This window comes from Polyodon spathula, chromosome 10 (genome assembly GCF_017654505.1).
Source record: "Polyodon spathula isolate WHYD16114869_AA chromosome 10, ASM1765450v1, whole genome shotgun sequence".
NCBI classification, from domain to species: Eukaryota; Metazoa; Chordata; class Actinopteri; order Acipenseriformes; family Polyodontidae; genus Polyodon; species Polyodon spathula.
The window spans coordinates 46,264,270-46,289,296 of record NC_054543.1 but is presented as its reverse complement, the minus strand read 5'-3'; the positions used below and the strand labels follow the sequence as shown (position 1 = coordinate 46,289,296).

The following is a 25,027-nucleotide window of genomic DNA, read 5'->3' as shown; positions in this document are numbered from 1 at the left end:
GGGGTGCCTAACAAACTAATACATTCAACGTTTCACTTTCCTAAAATACATCCCCGGGCCTGTAAGGTTAGTCAAGTGACCTCTGAATCGTGTCCTAGTGACTTTCATACCTTTTGTTAACTTCAACCGAATTCAATAAGATCATTTAAAATGTAAAGAATATAGTAGATCCAGTATTTAAACATAAATAGCACAACACTGTAGCCAAAACAAAAAAAAATTGGAGATACACATTGTTTATTTATTAAGTAACGGTTATTCAAACATGGCTATATATGACATCATTCGCCAGTACTGAAGCTGAAAATAGAAAAATTGCATAACCTGATTAATCAATAGCCTACTGTTCCGTTTGAACAGCATTTCGTGTAGGGTGCCTTTGGGACTTGTAGTGCAGCCTGTACGCCGCTCTTGTTCCAACGCCAATCGCGGGAGCTCTCAACAACTACAACTCCCAGGACCCTTTGTACAAGGAAGAAACTGCCGAGGGAACGCGTGCATTTTCGGAGCCGAGAAAGCAAAAAAGTATCACCATGTCCTACACAGTTAAAATCGGACCGTCTATTCTGAACAGCGATCTGGCATGTCTGGGCTCAGAATGCATACGAATGCTGGACTGTGGCGCCGATTACCTCCACTTGGATGTGATGGACGGGTAAATACACATTTGCAAGATGTTTTGTGTGCATTTAATTCAGAGCCATTTATAATATTATTATTGCAGCATACTGGCCTGCTTGCTTCTCTAGTAAGGATGTTGTTAGGGGCAGACACTAGGATCTATGTATAGTTTCCTGTAAAAATGTTTTACACACTGTTGATAAAACATCAACATCCTTAGGTCACAGTGCGTACGCATTACGGTAACGTGTTGTGTTAGTATGCAGAGTGCATTATAATAAAGCTAAATTAAATACAAACAAAGGCTTTATTACTTACCAGTATTCTGCACAAAGAATCCACTTGTCTCGCATGGTCCCTAACTTTCTGCTGCAGCACACGTACTGCGGCAGCTAGCATGCTTGTGAACACGTTTCAGCTTATCACGGGCGTTTGTTATTGGTACATGTAAGAAAAATACAGACACTTTTTTATAAATGTTTTTTAAGATAAGTAGCTGAAATACGTTTTCATTTTTAGGTGCAGTTTATTTCTAGTTACAGTCTCTTTTCTTTATTATAAATATTGTTAAACGTGTTTGCTCACTGTGGATCTGGCCATCCTTCCAGCTTGACCCTGGTCTTGGTTGAATAAAATAAATTATTTTTAACACTATGTTGCTTGATGCAGTTATATGCTGTTAAGTACTGTACTTTATACTGTAAAGTAGGAAAATTGTGCTTTGCCAATACTGTTGAGACTGTAGAGTTCAGTGTGACAGAGCTGTGTATTCTCTTCAGGCACTTCGTACCCAACATCACCTTTGGTCACCCTGTGGTGGAGTGTCTTCGGAAGCAGTTGGGGCAGGGCCCTTTCTTTGGTGAGTTTTGCCTCCTCACCTGTAACTCCCTGGTTTTTAATTCAATTCCTTTTTTAAATTGAATTCCAATTCTCATTCCCTTTTTAATCAATTCCATCACATCACTGATCAAAATTGGCAGTATTCTGTTAAAACAAGCTCCTCAAAGTGGCAACAAATTACTTCAATTGACCCCAACCCTGCCTGCAGTGCCTTCTCCCATCCCATCCTCTATTAATGTATTTGCAGGTGTGTATGTGTGTCAGTGTGCACGTACGTGTGAGTGACTTGCTCTCTGTCTCCTCTTGTATAGACATGCATATGATGGTTTCCAGACCAGAGCAGTGGGTGAAGCCAATGGCAGCAGCAGGAGCAAATCAGTACACCTTCCACCTGGAGGCCACAGTCAATGCCGGGGCTCTGATCAAAGACATCCGGGAGAATGGCATGAAGGTGGGAACCCTTTCTACCTGCTACTCTCTGCTTGCTCCCAGCTGCCCACTACCTGCTACCCTCTCCTCACTCCCCTCTACCCACTACCTGCTAACCTCTCCTTGCTCCCCTCTACCCACTACCTGCTACCCTCTCCTTGCTCTCCTCTACCCATCACCTGCTCCCCTCTCCTCGCTCCCCTCTACCTGCTCCCCTATCCTCGCTCCCCTCTCCTCGCTCCCCTCTACCCATCACCTGCTCCCATCTCCTCGCTCCCCTCTACCCATCAACCATTTTTTGTTTTAACATTACGAGAAAATGAAAAACCTAAGAAATATGCTTCAACTCCCACACAGTGAGTGTTGCACACAGTGAGTATTAGTGGGTCTGTGGTTACTGTGTCCTCTGCAGGTTGGCTTGGCTATCAAACCTGGCACCACAGTGGAGGAGCTGGGTCCCTGGGCAGGGCAGATCGACATGGCCCTGGTGATGACAGTGGAGCCTGGCTTCGGGGGGCAGAAGTTCATGGAAGACATGATGCCCAAGGTAAGTGTGTCCATGAAAGATGTTCACGCTTACCGTAATGTGTGTGTGTGTGTGTGTGTGTCTTTAAGGAAAATGTGAGCCCTACACAGGTTTACCTGTAATGAGTGATCTACAGGCTATTGCTTTTAAAGGTTTAACATTTTACATTTCTAGTGTGCTCATGAGATTTGGGTTTGTTCACTTAAAGCATAGGTTTTATGTACCGCTAAAACTATTCTCTTGGTTTGATTCATTTCTAGACACTGTTTATTTCATAATTTTAAAGTTCTCAAAGTGGCTGGCATTACAGCATTTTTTTGTTCAGCAGAGCAATCTAGGTCTTTTTTAGTTGGCTGCAGTAGTTTGGACCACCCTTACTGTTTTAAAAACAGCACATTAAGATGACCACACTTTTCAGAGCAGCTCCTAACAAGCTTTTTAAATCTCATTGTCACTGTATAGGACAGGAATGGCCAAAGTTTGCCTTTCTAGTTCTGGTCTTTGTTCCAACCCTGTTCTAAATTGTTTAATTGAAGCAATGAAACCTCCATCCAGACCCTGAAGTAGATGGTTATATCATTAGCCCTGTTAAACCTGGAGGGATTAGCCCGCCCTGGTCTAGGATGAAGCAGTTTATTTGACCTCTTCCTGCAGAATCAAATGTGAAAATCAATTTCAATGAATCCAGTCTGAAAGCTGGATGTGTAATGGCAGTGTCAAGATAGACCCTTCCCTGAAGAACACTCAACTCTTATTTCATTGTGTTCGGTAAGTTTGACATGTATATGGAGGTAGATGGGAACTGGTTTCCTCCTGATTTGTTGTACTCTGCTTTGTATTGCTGTGGGATTGGGCTTCCTTCAAGATGTGATGTGTAGGTGAATTAGAGCAACCCCCTTTTCACATGCTTCAATAAAGAGCAATTATTTTAGCAGAGCTTAACACATCCTAGGAAAAAACAATGCAAAAGGGAAACAACTGGGTTCTAATGGGATTTGTATGAGGAGCAGGTGCGTGTTGAATTGGAATGGGTTTAGCCAGTGAGACGTCGGGAACAGTGAATCACTAAGCACTGAGCTGCCAGGGAAACTCTGGCTGGCGTGGGTGTGTTTGACAGGTGGAAGAAAATGCTGTAAAGTGTTTCCAGATCAGGAGGCAAGTTCATTTCTTCACACGCTGTGTGATGAATGTGGAAAGCAAGGGAAATTATCAACATGCTTTCCCCTCGACACACATGGGAGTTCAGTTCCAATTCCCTGGGTTTGTGGCAGAGTTCTGGATCAAGTGTAGGAGTCAGTTCCATGTGGGGAAAAAATAAGTGAATCTGCAGCTTTAGGGAACGTTTTTGTAAACTGAATACATACTGTGCTACATTCACCTTCTTAAATCCCCTTATATCGACTTGTATTACCAACATTTTAACAGTGCCCCTGTCTCCTTGCTTTAGTTTCACATTATTCACGTTGCTCAATTCACATTTTCCCTGCCAGGGTGCAGGGTTGTAAGCATGTCAGTCAATCAAGTCCAGCCTGGCTCTGTGCAGGTCAGTATTCAAGCATCCAAACACTAACCCAGTAGTGAGATTCAGGAAGTGCTTAAACTGATCATTATTTGCGTGAAAACATGCATCAGGCTTACTGCAAAAGCTTTCAACTTTAGGGATATTGAAATGTTTGCAGATGACCCAAAAAAAGTTGTGATAAGGGACAGGCTGTTTAATTGCATTTACTCTTGTTTTGTGTTTTTCAGGTGAACTGGCTGAGAACACAGTTCCCTTCCTTGGATATAGAGGTAGATGGAGGAGTGGGGCCTGACACTATTCATAAATGTGCTGAGGTAAGCCTGGCCTCCTGTCCTGTGCTGAGCCAAGATGAAGCCGTTTATCTAACAGAGGCATGGAAAGATTGGAAGCTGTTTGCTAGAATCGCACACAGACCATGTGTTTCTCAGTGAAATGTTCTTGTTGTGTGCAGCTGGAGGCGCGGTGCTGAAGTCTGTGTTGTGTTCCTTCCCTCAGGCCGGAGCGAACATGATTGTGTCGGGGAGCGCCGTCATGAAGAGCGACGACCCCAGGTCAGTCATCAACCTGCTGAGGAACGTCTGTATGGAGGCCATTCAGAAGCGATCGCTGGACCGCTGAAGGGACACGTGGCTCCGGGGGGCCTGTCCGCTTGCTGGGACTGTCGCTGAACCTGTAGGCCTTTCAGGGGGTGAAGAGTTTCACCAACTGGATGACCAAAATGAAAAAAGGTTTTTTTAAGCCTAACCCCCCCTACTGACAGGTATCCACCCATTATGATGACATCACAAGTTTGCTGTTTTTTTCAAATGGAGCATGATCTTACATGGGTTGAGCTCAGTTTTTTGTGTATTTACGAACAGAAATGCATTAAGGACTAAACGTTAGTTATTTTTATACAGAATACCAAGGTCTGTAATAAGCTCAGAAAAGGGACCGAGTCACTTCCGAACATGTTCTTTTTATTGGGTTTAACTGTAGGGATGTCAGATTGATTGAAGGGAGAGTGACATGCTAGCCTAATAATATTCACTATTGTTACTGTGTCTTTAGGCACTTCCACACTGATACCAACTTCTTCACACACAATTGCTACAGAATTGTATGTTTTCCATACTGTCCCATCTCCTACCTCAGTTTTATCGGTGGATAGACTTTGCTTCTTAAAAGCTGTCAGTCCACGAAATGGCAAGCTGCACCTTACAGAACTGCACCTGTGTGGAGCTGTTCTGACGCAGCGATGCAGAAAAAGCATGCTGTTACAGTAGAAATGCATTCCACATTGTTTGCTAAAACAATTTAACAACTCACTCAGATCCATTCCTGTTTTTAAGTTCTCTTAATAAAGTGTATTCCCAAGTGTGGGTTTGTATTGCCCAAATCTAGTTTAACATGCAGGGTGAATCAGCTTTGTATTTATTTGTGTGTGTGGGGTACATGCTGAGGGATCATTTCAAATCCCACTTTGATTGAGGTCATATGCCTGTTTTTTTCTGAATTGAAGAAGGCGGTGCTAAACTCAGGAACTTCTTGTTATGTGTTGGTTCATGTACATCATTACATTGTATTTTTGCAGTTGTAGTAAATCACTGGCCATCAGGTGGTGCTGTCACGCTGTCTCCTGTTTGCAATTTCTTAACCTGGATCATTTTCATAGAATGGATTGGAATTTTTTTTGTTTATCAAACACATTTATGTTCTTAATCATTTTAAAATATAACATGAATTTGTTATACATTTATTCTTGTTAATTTAGCTCATCATTATATTTTTAAAATCTAATTTTAATGGTGAGCCCAGTTTTGAGCACAGAATTGTTTCTAATGTAGAATTGGAAACTCACAGCACCTGCCCTGAAATGCATGAAGAGAGTGCAGCACAGCAGGATTGTAAAAGCTTAACACATCACAGTGACGGTGGATTACTCTAGTGGAGCATGCTGTTTGTTATCAGAACATTAACCAATAAACAAAAGCGCAGTAAACTGGATTATAAATGCTTTGGGTTACATTTGCTGATCTGTGTACTGTACTTGAAAAACATCTTGAAGGAAGCTCAGTCCCACAGCAATAAAGCAGACTACAATAAATCAGGAGGAAACTAGTTCACATCTACTTTCTGCAGACTACATTTACAGAAGCATTGTCATTTACAGAAGCATTCTCATTTGCCACTTCCACAATCATTTCTTCAAATATTTAACCCCTGACATGTATGTTTTGTGGCATTGGCACAAAGCAGAGTAAAATGTCCCAACTAACAGCTTTTAAAGTCCATGAGCATTTACAGATAGCTGCTGCTGCAGTTGGTAGGAGTGATTTCTTCTAAGTGCAATCTCATTTTCCTTCATTTCTCCCAGTAGGATATTGTTTTTGGCTGATTAAAGCAGCCGCCCTCTAACTGTCTGCACTCCCTCAGCTGTACCATACTCGCCTCCCCAGACACCGACAGGGTAAAGAAATGGAACTCTGGCAACTGTAATGTGCTATTGCTCAGTGCAACACTTGGTAAAGAATAAATAAATAAACCTGAATCACTTGCACTATAACAAATCTCTCTGCTTGTATTGAGAATGTTCTGTTAATAATACCACATTACTGTGAACACATACAGCGCTGGACCTTGCAAAGAGACTGCACTCGATTGATTGTGGTTTAAATTAGGAAGGGTGGTGGGGGTCAGATTGTTTTTCCATTGCAGTATCCTGTCGGTAATGGTAAACCTCAGCTGGAAAGTAAAGAGAATGCATTATATTGTAACTGAACCGTTTCCCCAGCCCTGCTCTAATGGGGAGTTCTAAAGGTCGTAGTTCAATCAATCACAGGTCCCTGTTGACTAAGGATTGAAGAGGTAATAGCACAAGCTTGCCAAAAGCAATGTGCCGGTGCTGTTTTGTTATGTTTTCAACGTGTGGTGGTTTTTGCAGCTAAATATGTCTTTTAATTTGCATCAGTATAGGCACAGGTGTGCTGCTGTGTTAAGATTACTGCAATACAGTGCTTGTTCCAGGTCCATTATGTTGTCATTGCTGGTAACTGATTTGACTCTGGTCTTCGGGACAATGCACTGGTATTGCAATACATTCTCATTGTTGTTTTTCAGTCTTTCCTGGAAGGATGGTTGTGTGATTCAGGAGACGGGGAATTCTGCCTTACTTGCCAAAGGAATATACTAAGAAGCTGCTACAATTCTCATAAGATCAAGAGAAAAAAAAGTGATTAAATTATAAACGTTTGTCAAAAAAATACTAGTTTATTTTTCGGTATTGCTATATGTTTTCCCAGAGTGCCAAGCGTGTAGCTTTATTACTCTAAAAAGCAGTGGTCTGTCTGAAAAGGAATAGGATGTGCAGTTAAATCTGAACAAATACTAAATTCCAGAAATCCAGCAACATCTATAGGAATGACTCCCTGAAAATCTACAGTAGAGCACTGGCAGTATTTCATTGCCATACCAACAATTCTAGAACTATAGTCCAATACATTGCATAATAATGCAGAACACAGCAACACTTCAGTGCATCTATTATGGGGAGTTTGCTGATCACAAAAATACTGCAATGATCTTTTGCAAAAAAATGTAAAGGCAATAACGCCGCTTCTGCAGATAGCAGCTGCACTGCTGTGCAGAGTCCCTACATCCAGTTATGCTGCAGTATTTGATGAGAGTTTGTTCTATTTGTTTAATTCTGCTATATAATTAGTATGTCGCCATATGTGCTGGTTTGCATTATACATGCACTCACAAGCTGGTGCATATGGCAGAGTATTAATTCAGTAACCTTTACTTGTTATGATGCCACCCACAGTGAAAGGCAATTCAAACTCTACGTGTGGAGATGCCGAGCAAAGGCACTACACTGAAGAAGAGAGAGAGGTGGTTCTCTGCCACATTTGTCATGCATTAAAACACATCACCCAGAAGTACAGTGTAAAACGTTCTTTTTTTTTTAAACGCATACTATACTAAAGTGAAAAAAATAAAATAAAAAACAGCTCCTTGGGTGTGGTTGCCATGGAAACAAGGCCTACCAATGCAATCGACTGTGAATGTAGATTATATTTTGACACTAATTGCCATGCTGTGTTTATCTCACCTACAGTGTACTGTAGGTATTTTTATTACCATGTAAAAGTGACATCACGATGCACAGCTCATGTCTGTTCTGAATTGGTGAATAGTTTGCCTTGGCATCTTAACTTATTCTCAGCTCAGCCATGCAGGAGATATGTTTTCATCTGTAAACCATCCCAGCGATTTGCTGCTTAACAGACTTTTAAAGAGCAATGTAATGTTGTTTTTTTTTTTCGTTATCGTGTTTATTCTCAATATTCGGCCTAAGTGTGCAGCAAGGTGTGTGTCTCTCTAGGGCCTGTAGGTATTACTGTCGCCACAGGAGCTGTCTGAAATGGTCTTACTAGACAGCTGGTTCTAGGGGGTGATGCTCTTATGAAAGGGACTGGTACAGAAGGGCTTTACTGCAACACCACTTTTTATTCTGATTTACAGTACCATGAGCTGGAACGTAAACTGAATTTAACAAAGAAAGATTCATTTTTTAGTAAGTGCATCTGTAGCAGTAATCACATAAAAATCACATTCCTGAAGTAGAAATCCATTGGGTAGTCATTGAATGTACATCAATGCATGTGCTTGTTTCTGAGACAGGAATGCGATGCTACCATGCCTTAAAAAGAGGAAATTAATGAGATTATGAAGTTAAAAAAGAAACAAACAAAAAAAAAACTTTCATCCAAAAGTGGTATTGCTAACCTTGTCTGAAGTTTCAACAATCATGGCAAGAAACTTTTTACTGACAGGTTGACCTGAGCTGAGAGTTCATAAAGTCTGTTGAGCTTGAACAACTTGGGACTTTTCATTTTTTTTTTTTTTTGATGTGAGATTTGTTTTTTAAACCCAGTATTGTAGGATAGGAGTCTGTGATCTGATCCTTCCTGTATTTAAAGCAGATGGATAATCTGATGCTGCTATTTAATCCTGCACAAAATTGTCCTTCAATATAAAATTGCAAAAAGCACAGGCATTGTGGCATTGTGACATTGTGCTAACGACCGAAGGAAAGGTTTAGGTAACATCACAGCCTGCTGGATGGAAAGTCATCTGAGCTCCCTGATTACATCACAGCTCGATGTGGAGCATTTGTGTCAGGTCATCTGCTTGGTATGTTTTATAACTGAACTGTCTATTCAGGTACATTTATTATGAAGTGTCTTAGTTGATTTTGCTACACACTGTATTTGCAACTATTTACTGTGTGTTCTTACATGGAGATTGTCACAACTATGTCAGTGTTTATTAAAGCAAAATCATATTAAAATTAATATAGCTTTGTTTATGGTATTTAGTCAAGAAGCACTAATTCATGATTCCTTTAAAAAAAAAAGAAGACATTATTACACATCACTGCTTAACTGTGTAATGTCTGCTCTTAATTATTGATCAAAAACTTTAAACTGGAATGGAATTTAATCGCTGCCGTATGTTTTCTACATTGCTGCTTTCTGGTTCGATAGTTATACAATCGCTGCAGTACAGTCAGAATGCACTGAAACACTTCCAAGCTCATGAAAGAGAGCACTTGCAAACTGAGTGGCTGATTAACTTGAGCGAGATACTTTTTTTTTTTTTAATCTCTGTCATCGGGGAAACGCATCCTGACTGCAGAGCAAACTGCGGAGCTGCTTTGTGTTTCGCTGCTGGCTTACAATCAGACAGATCCCCTGAGATGAGAGGCATCATTCACCGCAGGATGGGGGACGATGTGCTACAGGGACTAGAGGTCTGGCACATCCCTGACAATAGTGGAGCTGTTCCACATGGACCGGAAGACAATGTTAAAAAGAGATGTCAGTCGTTAAGGCTTGCAGTTTGCTGTTAATGGGTTTGCTTGCCAGCAGCAGATTACTGTTCAAAGATAAATGGGCAGCTAAAAGTAATTTGATGTAAAATGGTTGGGATTTTGGGATTACATTTAAGTGTCTCTAATTACTTTGTATTTACTTAGTAGTTAATTTGTAACCATATGTGTTTTTATACATAATTACAATGTTATTAGACATAGTTACAGTATACTTAATCTTTTTCCATGATATAACCCTAACCATTTTCTGATACAATTTTCCCACAAGAGAGATCTTTGCAAAGATACAAGTTCCTCATGCAAAGGGCAAGTTAATACAGTAGCTTTCCAGGCACATCCTACAAGTGTATCTAATAATGCATCCTCTGTGAAAAAATCTAATAAAGGCTTTTAGAGAAAAAATGTTGGTCCCTGCTTCCATTCCATGTCAAATGCTAGTCTTGACAGAACTCAGTAACTAAGCAGGGCAGGAACATCTAAGAAGTGGCACCCCTTTTTAAAATACAAAATAATAATATTAAGCAAAAATTGTATTTTAAATATGTTGTTAAAAGATTATTTTGACATTCAAAATGCAAACCATAATAAAAAAAATACCCTTGATGTGTCATATGTGTTTCTGAAATGAGAAATGGCAGAGAACTGAAAAAGAAAAAAATGCATGATGGTTAAGAATGAATGAAACAAGCAGGATTGGTATTTGGAACGGGACCCTTCCCCTTAGAATTGAAATGAAAAGTAGCTAAGAACACGGGCTAAATTCCAAGTGAAGCCAAACAAGGCATGGGCCGTCTAAATCGGGGCAGCACATTTCAAGAACCTGGATGTTGCTTCTCATTGTGTATAAATACATTGCTCATAAATAAACACGTGAAAATATAAATACACAGTGTGGAACAAAGACAATCCAGTAGAGTTGATCATTTTAAAGACAAAACCTTTAAATATTGAAACATTGTCAGAACCAGCTGTCCAGTGCAATGCAATGCTCCGCACCTGCATTTGAAAAGTTTACTTTGAAAAAAGGCCAGGGTCTGATTATTCTCTGGAGAGCCTGACTGACCTGCAAAACCTGTGGTATTGATTTCTGCCAGCAATTGAACTGTTAATCTAATTAACGATAACAACACAAGAGCACCTGCAGAGCTAAATCTACAGAGCTGTGTTCTATTGTCTAAACAGGAAACTGAGCCAGGGCTAGATTTGAACTGTTTAGCTGTTACGTATTGAAAGCTAACATGCTTTCCCACCCACATACTCTTACCATTCTCATCAGCTGTTTCCTGCTAACAGGTGACTGCTGTTCTGTCAGATCCTGTGAAAGGGTAAACTGTATACTTGTAGCCTGGTCATTAGATGCTGCAATTATGTATGTTTAACTGTGAGTAAATTAACCAGTAAATACAGCTGCAGATGTGAGGGTGACCTGTTTTGAACCTCTCCTCTCCCAGCTCCCTGTTTGTGCTGGCTGCTGGTTGCTGGTTTAGCTGGTTGTAATTAGGTTGGCTTTAGTGCAGTGCATGTATGATACACAGGACTGGAGGCCCTCGTACAGCATGACTGTTTAATACAGTTAATACAAAATCAATTAAGTGATGCCGTGTATCAACACAAGAGAACAGTAGCTCAGCAGTTTGCAAATCTGCTCATGGAATTTAGATTCCACCTATGAGTTGAAATTGCTCTGTTTACCATGTGTCTACTGTACTGTTTCCACAGCAACATGCTTATATCATACTTAAACTGGCTTTCTTGTTGCTTGATAATATTTTTCTATGATCTTGCTATTTTGCATTAAAGGGATACTTTGAATTCTGTACATTTTCCAATCATGCATTGTGTTCTGTATGGGTTCTCTATTGTCGTTTCTGCTTAGGTCATTGTTTGTGATTTCCATTACATGAGAGTAGGTGTTAAAACTTCATTGTGATATTGGACTCAGCTCTCGCCAAGATAAGCATCAACTAAGACATAGCTTCTTTTACTGTAAACTATTGTGATCCATCTGCGTTTCCTTCCATCTGATGACGTAGATATCCTTCTGCCTGGTGTTGATGGCTGAAGTGTAATGCTGGCTCGAGGGATCAACCTATTTTGCCTCCACACAGAATGGCTGCAGTGCTGGCTCCAGGGATAAACCACAGTACAGCCTCCCTAGCACATCAGCATGACAACCGTCTGGACTGAGCTGAGTAGGGTACTTCTCTGGGGTTTTCAAGTGGGCACCTTCCATCCTTGGTGTTTCGTCGACTATCCCAAACCACCTTAAGAGGGCTCAACAGTGATTCTGGTGTCCCAGCATCACCCCCCTCCATCCCCCACTCAGCTAAGCCTAGCTTACTTACCTTTACATCAATGTTTTTTTTTTTTCTACTGTGCTTGCTGTCCCCAACCAGAAACTTTTTATCTCAACCAGAGCCAGTTGTTGCGCCTCTCTGCTGCTTCAGATAAACTCTTCACTATGCATCGCAGCTCTTGACCACTGAATCTGATGTGCCATAAATCCTCGCCAACCCACCTCCACTTGGTAAGCCTGGACCCTCCATCCTTGCTGTTCCATTTCAGCGGCTAGTTGAGCGTTCCAAAGTTTCTTCCTTTCATACGCCTCATCCACAGCAGTAGGAGGACCTGAACTGAGACCAAGGGCCCCTCTTCAATGCTGTACTTGCCCCATGATATCACTGATACAAAGGACAACCTTTGCATCTTCCACAGTTCCTTTGCTGCCCACTTTCTTCCAGTTTTCAACACAGGTGCTGCTTCCCTCACACATTCATTGTGTGACAACCAATGTAATTTCCAATTGAACCTTAAACTCCTTGGTTAGAGCTTAGACCGGCACCTGCAGTATCCCTTTACCATACAGTCCCACTCTGCTGAGGCAGCGTGGAACTCCTAACCATTTCCTGACGTATGAACTGATTAACGCTTCCAGCTTCTCTACTGTTGTCAAGGAAACCTCACATGGCAGTCTTGGCAGTAGACCAAACTGAAAGCACAAGAGTTTTAGTTTGCCCGGTAAACCGCTGCTGTCTATGCACTTCAACCCTTGCACTGCTTCTCCCACACAAACTGTGTCCTTTGATTACTACTGCTACTAATATATCACCATAAACTAATGCTAAAGATCTTCAGCAATTACTTCAGGGAAATGTACAAGAACTACAACTCCCATAAATCAATACTGCGCTCCTTATCCAAAGACTGACGTTTCCAGGAGGCGTGCAGGGAATGTGGTAGCGCCGTGACGTTCGCAGGATACTGTGGAGCTGGGGGCTGGAGCAGCGGAGATTCCACCCTAGCTGGTGTGGAGCGTGGCGAAGACTGCTCCGGATTGTTTAAGATTTATCATCGGATACAGAAGAGGCGAAAACAACAGAGTGGCTGTTTTTGTGGATTGCAATGGACCAGCCGATAACAAGAAAACCGTGACGAGTGGATGACGACATGCCAAGGAGCCGGTAGCTGTTGATTTACCTGGAGCCAGTCCTCCTCTTGGCAATCAGAGGTTTTTCTGGTTGCCCCCAGTGACTTGTCTTTTATAGAGAGAGTGCAGTGTACTTACCACTAGTACGTAGAGATCAGATCTATATTTGATTTTTATTTGCTGCAGTTTTTAGCGTGGCTCTGTTCAAACCAGAGGTGGCTATGGAGTGGATGCAACGGGCCGCCTGGAGCAGGAACAGGGGCATCGGTGGAGCGGCGACTCCTTCTGCGGCGCAGAGGCTCTGATCTGGGGCTACACTCTGTGGAATTAACCGGCGGCAAGGAGACGGATTACAAGAAAAGAAAGTCCGCTCTCAAAAAACAAACCAAAAACATAATTTGCTTTTGCAACTCTCTTCCCTCTACACCAATATTTAAAATATAATTACTTGTGGTATTTGTATTGACCAAACAAATCTATAAAAAATACTATCCCGAGAATGAATTATCAGCAGCATGTGGCCAACTCGGCCGCTATCCGGTCTGAAATCCAGCGGTTCGAGTCGGTCCATCCAAACATCTACTCCATCTACGAGTTGCTGGAGCGGGTGGAGGAACCTGGCTTGCAGAACCAGATTCGGGAGCATGTCATCGCTATCGAAGGTAAGAGACGAGCATCACTAACATCATTTTGATGTATCTATCTGTCATCTATCTATATGTGCCACACGCTCAACTTGTACAGCAGTTCACTGTTCTGTAACAGTACACAGCATTTAGAAAACGTGTACATGTCTGTAGACAAATGCAGTCGATTTCCACACAACAAGAACCCGAAATCATTTTGCATACAAAAAACTGTGTTGACATTAATACCTGCCAATAACAATAACATGTTATGATGCAGCTAGGCGGAGCATATGGAGGTCTGTCGTAAACACCAAGCAGATGTGGTGATGTTGTTGATATCAAATAAATATAGTGTGTTGAGCAGATGGTATATGCTTGGGATTATAAAATCGCTGCAGCGCTGGCTCTGTTTTTAATATATTTTAAATTTTTATTTATTTATTTTTTATGTGGTTGTTGTGGTGAGTGCACATTGGTCTTGCAAATTGACACCGAAGAACACCAAGGTGGCACTATTTTTTTTATTGTGCATTTATCAGTTTTGTCTTAAAGAAACGTTTGACATCTAGTTTTTTAAATTGCTTCTGTCAAGCTCAGGGATGGAAATAAGAATCCCATTGCATAGCAGTTTGATTCATGCCTGTTTTTACTTTGAGTTTTTAATAAGAAAACACCTGATCTTGTTACATCTACACTGGCTAATCAAGCTTGTAGTAAAATAGGAGTCTTATTACCTCTACACTGCTTTAAATGTGTGCAAACCACCTGCATCCTTTAGATGGCAACTGGAAATATTGTACGTCTTATAGTATCACAGAACAGACCAGTGGGAGTGCAGATAAACTTCTTTTTTGTTCTTTAAAGCTGTGAGTGTGTGAATGAGCTCAGTCAGGATTGCTTAGTTCCAGGTTCAGTTGCTGTATCGTTAGCAGCAGGCATGGCTCTTTGAACAACGCCCCTTTGCATTCCCACTTGCCGCTGTCTTATCTGTTTTTCACAGCCACATTCAGACAGTGGCGTCATTGCCACACAGGGCAGGGGGAGAAATACATATTCTTTGTTATGGATCAGTAATAATAATAAAAAAGCCTGCCATGGCATTGCGGTTCCGTGTTGATCCAGGATCATGTCATTAAAGTATTGCCTATTAGCAGATACTGTAAAGATGACTGCGCTTATCTTCCAGCACTGGAAGCATCAGCAGTATTAAGTACTGACAGCTGCTGCTGCCACACTGTCTTGTGTGACCTGAGCCACTGTTTCACAAGGAATTTACCGTAAAGCTACCCAGAAAGCATTTTAAACATGTACCGAACTAGAAAAAACAAAACAGTTTGGCATGCAGTAAGCTGCAGAGTTGGGATCAATTCCATTTTTTCAATTCCAGTTCTATTTCTAATCCCAATTCCCTTTTAATCAATTCAAATTCCTATTCCATTCATTTTGAAACAAAGACTTTATTGAGCAAACAAATACTGTATACAACTTCGTGAACTTGTCAGGAAACCTGATAAAGCCTATGGCATAAACCTCAGTAAAGACTATGCCGTAAAACGGAACAGGAATTGTAGTTGTTTAAAAGGGAACCGGGATTGGAAATAAAAATGGAATTATCCCCAAACTCTGATAGGCTATATGGGTAATATATTTAAATTTAAATTATGACCTGGTTTAGATAAAAACGCTAGCAGTGCTCTATCCATGTCACCATCTTTATAAGAACCAGTTTTTTAATGGCACTATTACTGCTTTCCTTTCTGAGGTATCCTCTTTAGTAATTAGGACCTATATTCTTTCATACAGTTTAAAAAACAAATGTGATGCCAGTGAAGGCCTCAATTCTTTTTCTATACCCAGTTCCCTTTTAATTGAAATTCCTATTCCAATCATTTTACAACAATGGCTGTATTGGGCAAAATTGGCTGAGTAATTGTACTGTTTTAACAGGATTTAGCGAGTGTGCTGGGGAGTGATCAGGAGTTACATTGAGTTTGTTTTTGTACCATGCTTTAGTTTAATATTGGGGGGGTATGCAGTCAAGGTTTACAGCTGGTGGGGATTGGGGCAGAGTAGTCCATCACAGTATTGAAATGCTGGAATCACTGAGCACTGCAGCTGCTTGTAGTGGTTCTTTTATTAATTATGTGATTTATAGTTGGTAGGATACCGGCAATTGTTGAAGTTTTGCATTGTAACAAAATGTCTAATTACTATAAGAGTATTTAATTTTATCACGCATTATAGTGTACAAAGTATCCCATCAGGACCATTGCATGAACTGTATTGTGATTCACATGGTGTGCTGTGATACATTTTGAGAGGACTGTTTAATACATTACATTTGTTAATACAGTATGAATGGCATGCCTTACAAATGCAGTCTTTGTGTACAAGTCGACAGTCTTCACACCTGACAGAGGTGGTCTGCTGGCTCAACCCTGTGGATCTCCTGTGCTGTTCGTCTGCTCTGTATACAGTGTCTGCTCTACTGTAGTACAACACTGTGCATTAGCTTCAGTATTGCCATAACTGTGATTCCAGCTGTGCATCGTAGAACCACCACAGGGGCTTTTTATCTTATTCAACCTTCCCAGAATTGTTCCATAGGGATGAGCGCCCCCCACCTTTTTCCAGCCTCACCTGATGCTGTGAGAGCCTGCACTGTCTCCCCCAGTAACAACACCACCACCCTGCACTGCACTGCGCAGTGCGTCAGTGTCTCTTCACTGCTCCACAGGGGGGGTGATGTCATCCTGAGCAGTGTCAACAACCTGCCAGCCTCTGGAGACAAACCTTTCAGCCTGCCGGGTGTCTGAACATTGTAGCTTCATTTAAAACGTTCACGTTTTTAGAAAGGTGATGCAGTCGATGCTTAAACTGTACAAGTCTTACAGTATCACAGTGAATCACTGGTGTTGAGTGTAAGTATATTAACAGGCAGGAGGATTGTATCATTAATTCGATGACCAAAAAAGACAAAATATGATTTCAAGTTGTCAAGTGATTGATCCTATTATATAGGTAGGTACAGTTCCTTGGTTCCAATGTATATAATTGGCACGTTGATACAGTAACTTCCCTAGCTCTTCTATATGAACCCCAGGACTTTAGGCTGCTGTTCTGCATTGTCAATAACAGTTTACAAGTGTTCATGGGTTCACAACTTCTTTTTGATTTTCTGTCGCAATTCCAAGGTCCCTGAAGGCTACAAATCTGTAGTCAGATCTTGGGAGAGACCCATCTGCTTTCAGCCATCCTGACCCCCGCTCTCCCTGGGGCCAACAACAAACTATTTCCGTTTGACCTCTGACACAGTGGCCACTGCTAAATCCAGACAAGCCCCATTCTTTGCCAGTTTGAATGAACAGATGCTGATTGTGGCAGAATAAAAGCTGTGGCTTGGAGTGCACTGAGCTGCAAGGTTAAATATAGATCTGAGATATAATATTAAAACCAATCCAATGAGATTAAACCAGTACTTGAATTGTTGTTGATGCTTTTTTATGTGCTCCTTGTAGAAGTGTAACAAGCAGCCTAGGCTCTTTTTAAATGACAGGTGTGCTTGTTTTTCATGTGAAGCCTCTTGATCAATCCACAGCAGCAAGAGTCAAGGCTATTTGGTCTCAATGTTCAAGATGTAAATACACCCAATGGAGTATATCTATCAGGCTGACTCCTTGCCTGCATTCTGGTAAAGAATGATTCCCAGATTAGCCTGGCTGGGATTTGCAAGGAAATGTTAAGACTTCCCAGTGATCAATACTAAGCGTCTAGCCATCGCTTAAAGTAAGGTCAGCAGGGTTATGCAATCCAGTTTGCTAATCAGTCCCTGAAGCATGGTTGAGCTGATTAACAGTGTATAGTAACTGAAGAGTTCTGTATTGTTTTAACAGAGCCCTAAAGGCAATGTGAATATTTCTGCTAATTTGGACTGCTTTCAATCCCAGTGACTGCAGCTGAAAAAATACACAATCCTTAAAGGGTTAAGATCCAGCCCCCATTCCTGGTTCCTGGTCCCCAGCGGATGTGTTAGTGTTGCGTGCCTTTGCTGCCCTGTGTTATAAGAGTTCTGCAGGAGAGCTGGTGTGTCACAGACAGTACAGCGCTGTCAAGGCATTGCGCTTTGTGCTGTTCTGCAGGAGAGCTGGCGTGTCACTTGTGTTACGTTCTCACTTGCGTTATGTAAAAAAGCTGCTTTTAACTCACCAAATATTTGATTTGACATCCCTTGATAAAACTTGAAGGCTGTTAATTGATATTGCTGCACCAGTGTGGTGCTTATGAGGAGTCAGAGTTTCCCTGTACTGTGTGCTTGCGAACCCCGGGGAAAAAGTGTTTTTGTACAGGCAGGTAGGCTCTGATTAGAATAGGGAGTGTTCTGTTTGCAGCTCTTGATCGGTGTGTGTGTTTTCAAAAGCAATGCAAAAGTCAGTTTATTATAATATCAGTTTAATCTCATGATCCTACGTGTTTATTCAAAAGTCAGGAGAATAGTGATAGAATTGGGTGAAGAGGTAGATGAATATCGTGTTCCTTCCTCTGAAATCCACCAAAGTCATTTCAATCCCAGCTGAGAGCATAGAACCTGAAGTGTTCAGGTAGAAGGGTCCTTGTTGCTGTGTAGCTGGGAGTGCTCACTTTGAACGAGAACTGGATGTGCACAATGTTGGGCCACTATCCCGCTTGATAAGCCCTGTGTTTAGATACAGTGGTCGGACCAAACATGGGAATCGCATGTCATGTGTAGCAAATGCATTTGTAAAATCCTGGAGCCCCCGCTGCAGACTGTGATAGAGGACAGAGGAGCCAGTGTGCAGCTGCTGCATACCCAGGCAAATAACTGAGGATTCATTCGAACATTCGGAACATTCTCATGGTGTCAATTCCATGTCCTGCTCCTTTTTAAAATCAATTCCCTTTTAATCAATTCCAAGTCCATCAAAGGAACTGGAATTGATTAAAAATGGAATGGGAATTGATTTTAAAATTAATTTGGAATTGGAATTGACCCCAGCCGTGGCCCTAGTGTACATCTTGTGTTTTTAAGGAGTGCTTTTCAATCGTTTCTTATTAGCATTGGCAGTTTAGTCACTGGATCCACACTTCTTGTGTGTAAGATTCTTGCTTGATACTTGTCCTATACTGGAATACAATATTTAATCCCTCCTTTGCAGTAGGTCACATTGCAGTTACGGCACAAGAAGTGGTTTTGTACCAGGAAGTATAGCACTAGCAACTTAAGTTAGTGATGTTATTGAAATATCAGCAACAAAATGATGGTGGTGATGCGTCTAGTGCTAGTGAGAGGGAAGACAGTGGATGTTTAAACCTTAGCGCTCTGTTAAGGCATTAAAAAAAAAAAAAAAAAAAAAAAAATAATTGTCCAACCTCCTGGTCTGTTTCAGGATTTGTAGTAATGGTTATATGTCTTCCTGGCAGACAAATTATAAATAAGGTGATTAATAATTTCCCCCAAATAAAGATTATGTTGTCTAGTGTTGTTGTGACCTTATTATTTAAGGATAAAGATTTGTTTGTATTCAGATTAAAATGTTGTGTTGTTTTTTGACAGTGACTTGTCTGGTGTAAACAGTCTATGTGACAGGGAGAAGTCCACGCTCTGCGTCTCTTTGGTGTTCATCGTGAAACGGTTTCATCGACCCCCAGAAGCGGCACTTGCACTGACTCATTAGAGAAAATCTTGAAATTATTGTTTTATTATTATTTTTTTTTACTCTCAATCTCGATTGAAATCTCGTTACAAGCTTTAATAGCATTAGGCAGCTTATGAGACTAACTAGAACAGTCTGCAAAGTAATTTGGAGCTTCACTTAAGGAAATAAGGGGATTGCCTATGAAAAGAAACAAGCTTGCCCAACTTTGTTTTGTCTGCATGCTGACATTTTAACACAAATAAAGAAAGAAGAACCAACTGCTACCCTGTTACTGTAAGATCAATGGAAAGTGTAAGCATTGGGGAATGTGCTGTCACTGTAGCACTGCAAGTGTAAATATTGGGTTTGTTAGTAAGCAGTCTGTGTATACGAAGCAGTTTCGTGCTGACTTGTACGGTGGTTTTTGTGGTTGCAATGCGCTTCTTTCTCAGGATGCGGTGGCTTGTCTTTCATGATTTGTGTTTAAAGAAGTGAAACCTTTAGAAGCATCAAATCATTGTGCTCTCCCCGGTAACCCATTAACCCAGCTGTACTGCAGTGTCTGTTCTAGAGCACTGCTTATGAATCCACTTTGTGTTGAATTTAGCAGAGTGAAATGGAAAGTCGTGGTGCACTGCTGGTTTTGTGGGAGAGTGCTGTTGCAGACAGTAGAGTAACTTACTATTTTTTGTAGATCCTTTAATATAGTGTGTGCTCTCCTGTAAGCTGGCAGTAAGTTCAGATGTTATAATTAGATATCATTTAGGCCTGCAGCTGATGGCACTTGGAGACCCGTGCAAAGGATCGTAATCATTTTGTACAGTGGTTAAGTTGCTTGCTTGCAGACTCTGATGTACCCTGTTCTTGTTCGAGGTTCTTCCAGTTACTGTACTGTGCACATCAGCATCATGACTCTTTGGAAAGGCACATCTGGTAAACGGTAAGCAATGTGTTGCAGGCTTTGGATTACTTTACGCCACAATTGTATCTGCATGCATGACCACTAACCTTGTTTTTTGTACAGTAGGACATTAAATAATGAGAGCTACTCTGTCTGTTCTGTGTTATCATGCTGTATAAGGTCTCTCTTTTGTAACTGAAACTGGTTCTAACCACAAGAACAGTAAAACAGAAATCATAGTAATTAAAGTGATTCTAGGGGTAAACAAAATATTTCTGTCAGTTGGGCACGTACATGGTTTTATTTAGGCTTCACTGCCTTCAAGAAACCAATTCCAATCGCCCATTTTTTAAATTATATTTTTAAAATGAAAGTGTAAACATTACGTTACCATAATTGGCAATACTGATTCATGTTACCAATGCTACAAAATAACATTGTGATGATGAAATGTTCCTTTATTTTGGACTGACAGTGTGCGCTCTTCCCATAAACCATAAATGCTACCCACATGGCTAATGTTTACAAGACATGTTATTGGGCTGATTTGAATATGTTTTGTGGTCTCCAGGGATAGAAATACAGTATAATGCAGCAGTTTGATTCATTCCTGGATTTACTAGGAGTTAATAAGACACACCTGAGTTTGTTACCTACAAAACTGTGGCTAATCAAGCTTGTAGTAATAAAACCTGTAATGGGTAAAACTGCTATGCAGTTGGAATCTTCTTTCCCTCCCTGGGTTTCAGTTTATACTGTAGCTCTGTAGACAGTTGGCAGTCTCTGCCTGCGAGATGCTCAGGACTGAATAGCTATAGACTGGATCCTGTATCATTGTCTTTCACTCTGCACTACATTGTCTCACAGTACCTTTAATAAACATTTCAAATACCCCAGTATTTCCACTCTTCTTACTGTTAGTTGATACTAACCAAAGTGTGGGAAGTTGACCATTGCAGTTCACTAAGTAAACTGTAAAAAATTCTAGAATTTCTAAACATGGTGAGAGTTCTAATTAGCGATGTTGATCCTGATGGTTTCCTATTCCCTGGCATGCATGCTTTGAGAAGTAGAGTATCTTGGTATAAAAATAAGATACTGTGGGATTACAATAAGAACCAGGGTAGGATAACAGAGAGAGTTCACAGAGACAAAATGGCAGGGAGAGCATCTCAACATTACTGTACAACTTCAGCAAACAGCAGCAACTCTACTGCACCTGATATTGTAGTGACAACTTCCAGACTTCATCAGCCCGCAAACACAAATAAAGGCTGTCATTTAATGGTGCTGACAGTCCATGGAGTTGTACAGTACAGAGCGGTTTCCTTGCTAAGTGTGTTGCAGGAGCTGGTGTGTGTAAACCTTCGCTCTGTGCAGTGAGTGCTGAGCCCTGTGTGATTTGGTATTGAGATGCAGATCAGTCAGAGGAAACCGGGCTGCCACTCCTGCTGCTGAATCCTGTGGTCCCGTCGCGGTCTGCTTGATGTGCAACCCTCCCGTAGATAGCTGGGGATACATTCAGAGCGGCTGCTGCTGCTGCTGCTGAATCCTGTGGTCCCGTCGCGGTCTGCTTGATGTGCAACCCTCCCGTAGATAGCTGGGGATACATTCAGAGCGGCTGCTGCTGCTGCCTCTACAGCTAATAGTACTTCTGTTGAATCTGTCTGCTTCACTCCCATCCATCTCTCCTCTAAGCTACAGAGCCTGCTGTGGTGGTATCGATCCCTTCCCTTCCAATGGTATCGACCCCTTCCCTTCCAATGGTATCGATCCCTTCCCTTCCAATGGTATCGATCCCTTCCCTTCCAATGGTATCGACCCCTTCCCTTCCAATGGTATCGATCCCTTCCCTTCCAATGCCAACACTTGCTATGCAAGGCCAGCTTTTCCTTTTCAATTTGCAGCCGTTATTTATCTATTACCCACTGTACTGTGTTGCCTCCTTTATAGTGGTTATTGTCCTGTGTGAAGCAACAAGGTGTGTGAATGGGTGTTATGTACATTATTAATCAAGGGTTTAATGTCTTTCAACATGGCTAAGAAAAATAATAGAAGAGAGATTTCCTGGGCCAAACCAAAGCCCTGTGAGAATTGAAAGCCAGCCATTGTGTGAACGCTGAAGATTTTTCGCTTGCAAGCAGATTTCCTCTCCCCGGCTCAAAACTGGCAGGAGCATTTTTAAGTGCATTGTTCTTCCTCCTCAGAGGAAAGTGGGGGGAGGCAATACTAAAGTGCAGAGATTAGGTGGAGCTGGAGCACCTGCGTCTGTGTTCGCGTGTGAGAGAGAGAGTTCTGAACTGCAACCAGAGTGTTAGACTGCAGTGCAATCCAGAGACAATCCTGAGCTCTTTATGAGGATACAGCTGTGTAAAGGAGGAGGTGGATTGCAAGGCTGCCCCGGACAATACATGCACACAGAATAAAAAGAGAGAAGGAGAGAGAGAGCGAATTGGACTGTGTGTTCCCAGGACCCAGGGCTTAAAGAGCTCCCAGTTCCTGAACTAAATTTAGGAACTCTGCCAGTCTGAGCCTTGATGGCATCTCCTCTCCACAGGAGCTGAACAGGTCTAGTGCCAGATTCCTTACCTCCACCTCCCACATGTCTGTAGAGTGGAGCAGAGCGCGCTATCCATCTCCGTCTTCTTGAGGTCCAGGTCTGCAGCTGTGACTCGTCCCACAACTTCCTCAACACATCTGTGCTGTCCTTATTTCAAGTTCACACACTTTTATTTCATCCTGCTGGAATCTTTAATTGGGCTGAAGATAATGAAATACAGTAGAAGAGGCTGTCACAGGACACTGGCCTGTGTTTTCCACTCTGTAGCAAATGCATAAAGCAGGCAGTGTCTTGTCGTGCCCGTTCTACAAGCTAAGCTGTCGTATACTTCTGGAGTTGATTCTCAGGAATCATTCATTCTAACTAGACACCTCCATATGTCCTCCCAGAGATGTCATGCCAGCAACTAACAGAAACTATTAAAATTGTTTGAACAAGTGTTTGCATTGTCAGGGTTGCTTTAGTACTGTTAGCAGCAGATATACGCTCACATAATGAATGATGGTATAAACACAGCAGAGCATGCAGTGTTTAATATGCAGTCTGTGTGGAACATACACAGCGATGGATGTGCTGCAGTGATTTCATGATAACGATGAAGATTTGGATACATTTGTTTTCTTGAACCTTTGGAATTTTCTGGTAATAACTGGGAAGGTAATAAGCTGTAAAATGTTTTTCTTTTCTTTGTTTCTGATTTGCCATTCCGCATGGCTTGCCAGGCAAGCCGTTGTTTTGCTTCTTGTTGCATTCCTGAATAACCTCATGCAAGTAGAAACAACAGCATGCCTTGACACCCATAGTGTGGTGCTGTGGCAGCATTCAGATATCGAATCAGTATGGGCAAGGAAACTAGCCTTGGAGAATGTCAACAAACTGAACTGGACTGGTAGAGCCAGTTTCACTGCTTGAACTGAAGGCTAAACTAGACAAGAATGGAATGTTGGTGGACTGTCTGTCCCATGCCCAGGTACTTAATGAAAATTAATTAAAGTTTTGTAAAGCCATGAGTAATAATGCCCCTTGCAAACATGTCAAACAAATGTGTGTAAATCACCTTGATGAAAGAGGATACTGTCTTCTCTGAATAGGAGGAAAGCTTACTGTGCTATCTTGCTGTCAGAAAGATGATGCAGTGCTGCTAATGTGTGTTATACAGGATATGCCATGGGCCCTAATGAAGTAGCGCCACGCTAAAAAATAAATAAAAAATAAAAATAAATAAAAAAAAAATAAAAATATGAAAGTACTGTCTATTTTGAACTATCCTTTTCTACAACAAATCTTCAGTACTGGCAGCAGCAATGTTTTGGATCATGGCTAGTCACAAACATTCACTTCACTGTCCACATTCCCACTGCCCTGTTGTCATCTTGTGCTGGTCCTTTGTAGTGCTTTGCTTTTTCTGAAATAGTTTAATCTGCATATACTGTCTTTCAAATCCAGTGTGATGGATTAAACTGTGCTGCTGATTCCTGGTAATGTACAGTAAGCATATCCTGTGTGGCTGTTTAAACTCACTCCAATGGTGTAGCCTCAATCAGACCATGTGAACTACAGGACAGGTACAAGGATACAGCACTGTATTGCTTATCCTGAATCAGATTCTAACAGTATTCATCACAATTAAAGGAGAGGTGGTGTAATACATTTAATACAAGATAAGACAATTGATTTCACAGTACAATGCAAGCATGTACAGTAAGTGGAAATTAGAGTGGATAATGTATCCCTACTGAAGTCTGTATTATCTAAAGAGTAGGAGGATTGTTACTGGTTTTACAATGTCTTTTTAATTTTATTTAGTAATATTGTACTGTATTACAATACAGTATTGTATTACTATATTGTATTGTCTGTGTTGAAACAGAAGCCAGCAGCTTAGTGAGCTACCCTGTAACTCACAAAAACCTTTTCTGTGTTTCAGCAGCAGGCTTAGTGAGCGACCCTGTAACTCATAAAAAACCTTTTCTGTGTTTCAGCAGCAAGCTTAGCGTTCTGCTGTCTGCTTTATTGTCAAGGATTACTTGCACGGGAAAT

The 25,027-nt window shown here is 41.3% G+C and overlaps 2 protein-coding genes across 4 annotated transcripts in view; both read left to right on the top strand.

The window, feature by feature from the left end:
* Window positions 1–474: 474 nt before the first annotated feature.
* On the top strand, window positions 475–10,303 carry LOC121322446 (ribulose-phosphate 3-epimerase). Its single transcript, XM_041262437.1, has 6 exons — window positions 475–655; window positions 1,401–1,480; window positions 1,773–1,912; window positions 2,303–2,437; window positions 4,166–4,252; window positions 4,434–10,303. The coding sequence occupies exons 1-6, from the start codon at window positions 534–536 to the stop codon at window positions 4,554–4,556; spliced, it is 687 nt and encodes a 228-aa protein (XP_041118371.1). The 5' UTR covers window positions 475–533; the 3' UTR covers window positions 4,557–10,303.
* A 2,755-nt stretch (window positions 10,304–13,058) lies between these two features.
* Window positions 13,059–25,027, top strand: part of LOC121322443 (arf-GAP with GTPase, ANK repeat and PH domain-containing protein 1-like) — a 191,694-nt gene continuing 179,725 nt past the window's right edge. For 2 of the 3 annotated variants that reach the window (XM_041262424.1, XM_041262423.1), the window contains exon 1: window positions 13,059–13,905. In XM_041262424.1, coding sequence (XP_041118358.1) covers window positions 13,743–13,905 — 163 coding nt within the window. In that variant the 5' untranslated portion in view covers window positions 13,059–13,742. The remainder of the gene's footprint in view (window positions 13,906–25,027) is intronic. The other variant, XM_041262425.1, reaches the window with a different exon arrangement.

Coding starts and splice junctions, on each gene's coding strand:
- LOC121322446 (XM_041262437.1), top strand. CDS start 534: ATGTCCTACACAGTTAAAATCGGACCGTCTATTCTGAACAGCGATCTG. Junction 1,481..1,772: donor GGGGCAGGGCCCTTTCTTTG/GTGAGTTTTGCC, acceptor CCTCTTGTATAG/ACATGCATATGATGGTTTCC. Junction 2,438..4,165: donor TGGAAGACATGATGCCCAAG/GTAAGTGTGTCC, acceptor TGTGTTTTTCAG/GTGAACTGGCTGAGAACACA.